The sequence below is a fragment of the Morus notabilis genome, unplaced genomic scaffold (genome assembly GCF_000414095.1).
Source record: "Morus notabilis unplaced genomic scaffold, ASM41409v2 Scaffold165, whole genome shotgun sequence".
NCBI classification, from domain to species: domain Eukaryota; kingdom Viridiplantae; phylum Streptophyta; class Magnoliopsida; order Rosales; family Moraceae; genus Morus; species Morus notabilis.
Genome location: NW_010363979.1, coordinates 464,158 through 474,107, shown reverse-complemented (window position 1 = coordinate 474,107; position 9,950 = coordinate 464,158). Strand labels below are relative to the sequence as shown.

General features: G+C 38.1%; 2 protein-coding genes across 2 annotated transcripts in view; both read left to right on the top strand.

Annotated features, from left to right (window-relative positions):
- Positions 1–2,735, top strand: part of LOC21406915 (WAT1-related protein At1g25270) — an 8,840-nt gene extending 6,105 nt beyond the window's left edge. Inside the window, exons 6-7 of the mRNA XM_024170380.1 lie at positions 652–672; positions 2,671–2,735. Coding sequence (XP_024026148.1) covers positions 652–672; positions 2,671–2,735 — 86 coding nt within the window. The remainder of the gene's footprint in view (positions 1–651; positions 673–2,670) is intronic.
- A 4,572-nt stretch (positions 2,736–7,307) lies between these two features.
- LOC21406914 lies at positions 7,308–8,992 on the top strand. Its single transcript, XM_010105562.2, has 3 exons — positions 7,308–7,513; positions 7,926–7,976; positions 8,686–8,992. Exons 1-3 carry the CDS (start codon positions 7,384–7,386, stop codon positions 8,727–8,729), a joined length of 225 nt encoding a protein of 74 aa, XP_010103864.1. The 5' UTR covers positions 7,308–7,383; the 3' UTR covers positions 8,730–8,992.
- Positions 8,993–9,950: the final 958 nt, after the last annotated feature.

Genomic DNA, 9,950 nt, shown 5'->3' with positions numbered 1-9,950 from the left:
GGGAAAGAGAAACCCGGAGAGAGAGAGAGAACGCTGGCGGGAGAAAGCCCGGAGAAGAAGGTGGCCAGCGGTGGAAGAAAATGGAGAGAGAGAGAGAGAGAGAGAGATGGGCACTGGTGCGTGGAAGAACCAGAGAAGAAGAAGAAGAGAAAAAAAAAAGAAAAAGAAGGAGAGTGGGCTGGGCGCACGGGAAGGGAAAGGGGGGAAAAGAAAAGAAAAGGAAAAAAAAAGAAAAAGGAAAAAGGAAAAAGAAAAGAAAAGGAAAATGAAAAATGAAAAAAAAGGGAAATGCATTAAAATTTAAGTGTATTTTTTAAAAAACTTTTGGGGTGAAATTATAAATACTAAAAATAATTTAAAGTCCATTGATGAATTGTGAAAATTAAATTAGGCACACTAATAATCCACCGTTTAGCATAATTAAATATGTTTAATTCTAGAGGGCATTACATTCTACCCCTCTTAAGAAATTTCATCCCTGAAATTGAAATTTACCTCACGATATGAACAGATACGGATATCGTTCCTGCATCGTCGTTTCCAATTCCCACGTTGCTTCTTCAACGCCATGGTGTTGCCACAACACCTTCACTAACTGTATGGGCGCTTACTCGTAAGTCGTGTCATATTGGATCAGCACGTCATACCATTGCACAATGGCTTCTGGATCAGGTTGACACTTTCGAAGCATTGAAACATGGAACACATTGTGCACGTGAGACAATTCCGGAGGAAGATCAAGGTGGTAAGCAATGACACCGACTCGTTGTGTGATCTGAAATGGTCCAATGTACCTTGGCGTAAGTTTCCCCTTCACACCAAAGTGAGTAACCCCTTTGCGCGGAGAGACTCTTAACAAGACAAAATCGCCCTCTAAGAACTCTAAGGGTCTACACCTCCTGTCAGCATAACTCTTCTGACGACTCTGAGCCGTTAACAGTCGTTCCCGGATCACGACGATCTTTTCATTATTCTCCTGGATATCATCCGGTCCAAGGGTCAGTCGATCTTCTGACTCAAGCTAACAAACTGGTGATCTACAAGGTCTGCCATACAACGCTTCGAATGGGGTCATCCCAATGCTACTCTGAAAATTGTTGTTGTAGGCGAACTCAGCTAAATGAAGATACTTCTTCCAGTTTCCACCAAAATCTAGAATGAAAGCATGAAGCATGTCCTCCAAAATCTGAATAACTCTATCAGATTGTCCGTCGATCTGAGGATGAAATGCGGTGCTGAAATTCGGTTCCCATGGCTTCTTGGAAACTTCTCCAATATCTAGTATTGAAACGAGTGTCACGATCTGATGTGATAGACAACGGAACTCCGTGAAGTCTGATTACGTGCTCTAGATACAACTCTGCTAGAACTTTCCTGGAATACGTCGCACGAAAGGGAATGAAGTGCGCAGACTTCGTTAACCTATCCACAACGCCCCATATGGCATCATGCCGATGTTCAGTCCTCAGCAATCCCATAAGAAAATCCATCGTAATGTGTTCCCACTTCCATCCAGGAACAGGAAGAGGCTGCAGTTTTCCAGCAGGTTTCCAATGTTCAGCCTTGACTCGAAGACAAGTCGTACATTCTGACACGTATTGGCGAACATCCTTCTTTATACCTTTATACCAATACTGCCTTTTGATGTCTTGATACATCTTGGTACTCTCAGGGTGAATAGTGAATCTTGATTTGTGAGCCTCGTGAAGGATTGTCTTCTTTATCTCATCCACTTGAGGAATGGCAAGGTGATTCCTGAAGTAGAGCATTCCATCTTCCCGAATATTCCATTCGTCCAGTTTTTCTCCATTCTGAACTCGAGTCCAAATTCCTTGAAGATGCTAATCATGTCATTAGTTCTGCTTGACTTGCTGCATAAGAATTAGCGTTGAAACCAAGTTGTACACCATAGCTTGGTTAGAATCCTCATAATACTGAAGATCATAGTCACATACAATTGCACTCCGTTTCCAATCTTCCAATGCCAAAGATGCTAGGATTCCTAGAGTCTTTCTGCTGAAAGCGTCTGCTACTACGTTGGCTTTTTTAGGATGATACTGCAAGGTGAAGTCATAATCCTTCATGTATTCTATCCACCTTCTTTGTCTAAGATTTAAATCCTTTTGAGTGAACAGATATTTCAAACTCTTATGATCAGAGAAGATCTGGAATTTTACTCCATAGAGGTAGCATCTCCATATCTTGAGAGCAAAAATCATAGCTGCTAACTCTAGATCATGCGTACGGTAGTTCTACTCATGTGGCTTCAGTTGATGAGATTTATAGGCCACAACATGTCCATTTTGCATCAGAACACACCCAAGTCCTCGTCTTGATGCATCGGAATACACCTCGTACGACTCATCACTATTAGGAATCGTCAGAATCGGCGCACTGGTTAGCCTAGTCCTCAGTTCTTGGAATGCATGTTCCCAATCGGCATCTTATTCAAACCTGCCTTCCTTTTTAGTCAACCGAGTCATTGGAGCAGCAATACTCGAGAAATCCTTTACAAATCGTCGATAATACCCCGCAAGTCCTAGGAAGCTTCAAATTTCAGCTACGTTATTCGGTCGTTCCCATTGTAGCACCGTTTCAATCTTTGAGGGATCCACTGAAATTCCTTGTCCAGATATAACATGTCCAAGGAACTTGACTTCTGCCAACCAGAAATCACATTTCTCCTTCTTTGCATAAAGCTGGTGTTCTCGAAGAGTCTAGAGAACGTTCCTTAGATGTTGCTCATGCTCTTCCCAAGTCTTTGAGTAAACCAGGATGTCGTCAATGAAGACTATCACAAACTGGTCTAAATATGGGCGGAAGACTCGATTCATCAAATCCATAAAAGCGGCGGGAGCATTCGTCAATCCAAAAGGCATTACTAAGAACTCATAATGCCCATAGCGAGTTCTGAAAGTTATTTTTGGAATATCTTCCCTAATCTTCAACTGATGATACCCAGATCTCAAGTCAATTTTTGAGTAATACTGTGATCCTCCCAGCTGATCGAACAACTCATCGATCCTCGGCAATGGGTACTTGTGCTTCACGGTAACCCTATCCAATTGTCGGTAGTCTATGGACAACCGAAGGGATCCGTCGTGCTTTTTCGCAAACAAGACAGGTGCACCCCATGGAGAAGTGTTGTTTCTAATTAATCCCTTTTCTGCTAACTCTCCAAGTTGTTTTCTTAGCTCTTTCATCTCCGCATGCACCATTCGATACAGAGCAATAGAAATCAGAGCCGTTTCTGGAAGTAAGTCAATGCAAAACTCGATCTCCCGGTCAGGCGGTAAACCAGGCAACTCATCAGGGAATACATCCGCATATTCATCGACCACGGGGACCTTAACATTCTCCCCGGCGATACCGGATTCACCCTCTAATGCCGAAAGGAATGAGAAACAAGCTAAATTCCGCTATCCCTCGACACTATGCCTCAATAGTCGTTCTTCTATAACCGGGTTAACACCTCCCTGATACGTTACTATCGTGCCAGAACCGGTAGTCAAGGTAACTCTCATACGGTGGCAATCAACAATCGCCCCATATCTTGACAACCAATCCATTCCAAGCACCACATCAAACTGATTCATGGGAAGGATTATCAAATCTGCCTTTAATTTTTCACTTCCAATCGTGATCACACCCGACCTACATATACTAGTCACCTCCACACATCCCAATGAAGAACTTATAAACATTGAAGTCTCTAAGTCATCGGGTTTCAAACCTAAAATTTTCACAAAAGTAGTGGAAACAAAAGAGTGCGTAGCACCAGTGTCGAACAAAACTCGTGTAAAAGAATGTGAGATAGGTACCATACACTCGACGACTGGGTTTCCGGCATGAGCTCCAGAACTTCCCCCGGCCAAGGTATGCATCTGCCCCGGTGCTTTCCCTTTTCCTCTCTCATTGTTGTTAGGTCTCTAGTTTCCAGGCCTATACTGTTGCTACGGTGGGGTAGACTGTACTGATACGGAAGCCTGTGGCCAAAAATAAGAGTAGTTCGGCGGACGGAAGATCGGTGCAGGAGGAATTGGCATCTGGGCAGGCAACTGGGGCTGATAGAAAGGCGTGAAGTGTGGAAGTCTGTCTTGACTATGAGCAATACCCATTTAATTCTGCGGTAATTGCTGGGTCTGTTGGTTCACCTGTTGGCCCTTAAGAGGACAGTTCCTTTTGATATTCCCTAGCTCCCCACAATAGTGGCACTTGAAGCTATAGGGTCCACTCTTCCCACTTCCCGAAGAGCCACTGCTAGCACTAGGCACTCCCCCACTACCTTGCCCTTGATCACGGCTTTTCCTGTTATTCCTTTGAGGTCCTCCTGAAGTTTTCCCTGAAGTTGCTCGATCCTGGAGGAAGGCGATGTGCTCTTGTTCAATAGAGATGGCTGCTGCAACCAGGTCACTGTAGACTCGATGCCTTAAAGCTACCACTGATTTCCGGATCACACCCTTAAGACCTTTCTCAAACTTTAGGCACTTCATGTGCTCCGATTCAATCAAGGAAGGAGCAAAACGGGACAGTCTATTGAACCTAGCTTTGTAGTCCCTCACTGTCATATCCCTTTGCTGTAGGCCCATGAATTCCATGGCCTTTTCATCTCGATAACTTTGGGGAAAGAATTGCTCATTAAAGAGCGCTTCGAATTGTTCCCAAGTCATCCCCTCTACATCATGCATTCGCCGGATATGCTTCCATCACGCACCTGCAGGACCTTCAAACTTAAAAGCTGCGAACTACACCCAATACTCATCCGGTACTCCCATGGTACTTAGATGCTTAGACACCGATTCGAACCAATACTCAGCTTCCTGGGGTCCACCCGCGCTAGTGAATGCAGGAATTGAACTACGCCTGTACTCATGGAAGTAGCTCTGTTTTCTGTCCTCCGCAGGACGTTCATTTTGGGCTCTCGTTGCCATTCCCTAGAAGGCTGCATACATGGCTTCCATGAATTGCTCATTTGGCACTGCCGGCGGGTTAGGGTTTCTACGGCGCGGCGGCATTCTTTTATCTGAAAAGAAATCTAGACTATTTTAGTGGTTTTTAGATGTCATTCATGTATGCATAATTCCAAACCCTAAGGTTCTAAACCAAGAGCTCTGATACCAAGTCTTGTCACGCCCCCAAACGGGGTTAGTGACGTGGATGCTTGTTTAGAAACTTAAACCTGTTTAAGAGAGTGATTAGCAAGTAATGTTGCAAACATTTTAATTTTTTTTTTCAAATCCAAAACATCCAGGTATTTTCAAACAAGCCCCTGCATTCAAGAGAAATTTAATTTCAAGAATGGTGGTGGAATTTCCAACCAAACCAGTTTAAAACCACAGCCCTGGTATCATGTCAGGAATTCCCACAGGTGTTTAGCATACATGAATATAAACATAAGTAAATGTGACATTAACCACAGTCTAGCAGTATTTAAGTTTACAATCCATAATCTCTTATACATGCCTTGAGATAAAAGATAAGAGGAAATACAACTTTTCGCTTCCCGAGATCAAGTCCACGTCACCGGTAGTAGCTACCTACTCCGCACTACTCCTCGCGTCGCCTGGAAGGGTTTAATACATTTGAAAATAAGAAAGGTGAGCGAAATGCCTAATAGGATATAATTTTATAAAGCATTTAAAATAAAGGTACTTACAGTCCGAAAATATATACCCAGAACCGATCATCCTTTTTAGAAAAAAAATACAAATATTGGTGGAAAAGACGATTGTTATTAACAAAAGATCATTAAACTAATTTGGTGTCACCTTGTGTCTTTGATATACATTAATGTTTTTGAAATGTCACTAAATGTACGCGTAGCGCGCTAGATACAGTACATTACAACATATTTAAAGATGGTTTTTTCTGGAACCATCGCTAAAAATGGATTTATACGAGGGTAAAAGAAGCAAATACTCTTTAGAATGCATGGACATTAGATTTTTATCCCTTGTATTTAATTAATACATTTTAATTGAAGAACTACATTAGTTAAAAGAGTATTAATCAATAATAAAAAAATAAAAATTTTAGAACAATGAATTTAAAAAGTGAGTTCACTAATTTTCTCTTTATTTACAATGGTCTCCGATAAAACTATAATCTAATTGTATCCCATTTAACGAAGGTTTCAACTCAATGAATTAAAAAAAAAAACTTTAAGGTCTGTAAAAGAATGCTTAAATACACAATTACATATTAATTAAAAGAAAAAAATTGCAAAAATAATTAAAGAATGTAGCATTCACACCATTTATTAAGCCATAAAGTGAAAGAATGCCACTGTGCTAAGCGAGACAATGTTAGAAGGGGGAAGGAGACAAATATTACTTAAAGTGTATGGGTATAAAAAAAAAATTATTCTTAATTAATATCTTTTATAGTCAAATAACTATGTTAGTTAAAAGGGTATTAATTAATAGTAAATAATATAAATCCGAACTCATATTAAATTCAACAAATTTATGATGTCTTTTTAGAAATATGCATGGCCCATATTGTATATTATTACGTGTTTTATTTAAATATGAAATTTATTAAAATATTGGTTTAGTATAAGGTTTTAAATTGCGCAATTCAGTATTGAGGCGTTTTGTCATTGTGAGGCGAAGCCTAAGCCTCAAAGCATTTTGAGATGTAACTCTCATAATAAATAAACCATAAAATAATTAAAAAATATGCAAAGAATAAAGCATTTTAAAGATCAAAGTTACAAATTATACTTCGCATAAAAAAAATTATATTAGAACTCAATAAAAAGTATTGGATTTAAAATGATTACTCTTTGATTTTTTTTTTCTCCCTCTTATTTTTAGCAACCTATAGGGGTGCCTTTGAAGTCTGCACTCTTGCCTCTTGGTCTTGAGTAACGTTACTCTTTCAGAATTCTCTCTCTCTCTCTCTCTAAATTAATTGTGCTGCTTTTTGGCAGATATGAGTTTGGGCTTGGAGCCTTTACATTGAATTTTAGGCTTGTAACAGTGAAAAACTGAAAAACCACCGCCTTGAGGCAGCCATGAAACACTGATTCAAATTGTTTGATTTGCACAATTAAAAATAAAAATCTCACAATTCCTACTATAAGCCGTCATATCATATGGGGTCAATTTCGCCGCTTTCAAACCATTATGGTGCCGAATGGACTTTGAACCTGATCCATCGATAGAGCAAACAATGGCGGCCCAATTTTAATTAGGAAAATAAAGTAGGCACATGTACGTACGTATAAGATAGACACAAACGCTAAATGGCATTTTGGTAGAACTCATGCAAAAAAATGTGCAATTAACTTGCAAATCGTCTATAAAAGCAAAAACAATAATTCAGCAATCACCACTTCAACAACCAAAAAGAAAAGAAGAAGCAAAGACATCTAAGGATATGGTGATGATGAAGAAAACAGGGATTGCCGTTTTCGTTCTTCTCTTGGCGCTTTCCTATTCGGAAATTGCCACCGCCGGTCCGGAAGACTGCATTGACTCTTGCTACACTGGCTGCGTTCAACGCAACAGTAAGTTCTAAAACCCTCTTCAGAAAACATAGGATCTGTTCGGTTCATGGCCTCAAATCAATAGTTTTAATTCCGCATTTAAATTTTGTGGGAGAATTAATAGGCGGGAAATTTTTAAATTAAAGAAAAAATACTGTAACAGAATTAAAATTCATGTTTAATTGGACTCATGAACCAAACTAGACCATAAAAATACCAATGTCGAGGAAAAAGCTTTCGTGAGTTTAATTTTGATGAGGAAATTAAGTGAAGATAATTTTCGGTTGTGTTACTATTATTAGTTAGTTTCAGTCTTGTAGCTAAATTCTGTCTTTTCGGTTGTGTTACTATTATTGAGAATTTAAGGAACACGGGTCTGAAGAGCAAGATTAAAAGCGCAAATCGATATTTATTTTTGTTGAATATTATGCAGCAAGGCTTATGCAACGGTGTGAAGGTAAGTGCAGGATCCGATGCGGTCCAGGTAAAGTAATTCTCACACATTTACTGCCTTGTCTTAGGATTCCAACTTTTTTTTGTTTTACAATGTCGGCAAAGTCTATTTGTTGGTCCCGCCCCACTTTCTGCTCTGCTTTGAAATAAACAAGTTGATAAAGACATTAGTGGTTTTAGAACAAGTTGATAAAGACATTAGTGGTTTTAGAACAACTTTCCTTAAATGATGTCCCTAAAGACAGCTAACCAAAACTCAATAATATATTTCTCAATGTGATCATCTTTGTACTTCCTTATTTTCTTTTCTCTCTTTCTTTTCTGCATTTTCTGATTGTTAGGTTTTTGATGTAATTGTTAGTCCCTAATTTCTTATAAGCTTATCACGTTCTATAATATTAGTCGCTCATGGAAGAGAACACTTATCAATTTGTTTCCCAAAATTATTTGAGTGATATAATATGTTTCGATTTTTTTTTTAAATATATCTAGTCTAGTACTATATACTAAAGATTAGTCAATTCTCTAAAAAAAAAATTATATTTTGTCATCTACATATCAAGCTCTAAGAATGTTTTCCACCAATATTTTCTTTATATTATAGTTTGGCTGGATCACATGCAATGTTCAGCATTTGCTTCAATAGTATTACATTTTAAGTTTGTATTTAACATGAAGTTCCCGGATTCTTGAACTAGTCATGAAGCTTGATTTGTGGCACGTGATCTATTTTCATGCAGATTCTGAAGTGAAACAGCATGTTAATGAAGTCAAAAAAGGCTAGGAAAGACAAGTGGGTGTATGATCATCTCTTCTGTTCGTTGTTTCAAGAATCAGTCCTATGAAGACGAAAATAATAAGGATGGAAAGATGACATACTTTATTTAGTAGTATTCGAATAAATATGGACTTTTAATGTGAATTTTGCTTGAATTAATATGCAGTTGTTGAACAATTTGTTGTTTAACTATGCTGGTAATTAATGCTGATAATTTGTGTTTAATTCGCTTAAGCGATCTGACCAATCATGATTAATAGGAAAGAAAAAGGAAAAAATTTGATTTATGCCATTCAAAAACATGAAATTTGCAGTTTTTTTAATTAAGACCATTTTGAATTATTGATAACAAATGGCCTGGTTTGCATATATTTCACAATTTCGTTTTGTTGTAATATATCTCAAGAAAATTAACAAACAAAAGGATATAAACATACAAACATTTTGAACTTGAAGGCTCAATATTAAGCTTTGATTATGAACCCATGATGGAAAGCAGGAACCCACCTTTCTTACAAAGGCCTTGTGCATGGAATCTTATGAATGCCATGTTAGGAATTTTGCCACTTTAGAGGAATTGTCAAAGGTCATAAAATAATATTTTACCAAAATTATCGCAGTGAATCATCGGCACCAGATGTCAAAGATACTTGATTACCACCAATAAGCTACAAAATTATGTAGTCATTATCAATGGTCAGCGTCGGTCAACGGAGTAATCTATTAGGTTACAAAAAGTAATCTAGGGATTATGTTGCCATTTCAGCAGAAATTATTAGTCGTTGCCGATACTAATCGTCAATAGATTACTATGATAGATGATAGATCATTGTCTACCACTGTTGCAGATTACTGTCTACCACAGTCATCTACCAAAGTCATCTACCAAATTATATATATATATATATATATATGCACTAGAAATTTCTGCAAATGTTTATGGATGCCAATTAATATTCCATACCAAAGTCATTGAAGCGAACTAATCAATCAACAGTTGCCAATTAATATTCGACTGAGCCATGAGAAATATAGAGCCTTTCGTATATAGTCGAATTATTTATGTAGTTTTTAAAAATTACGTGATATCTTATTTTGCAAGATGCAGGCCAGATATTTTGCATAATATTATTTTAAAATGCAATTAAATCCTAAGTTTTGAGTTTTATGTATTCATATTTCAAACAAAATTTCAAAAAGTCAAAATCAACTACAATAAATGCACAA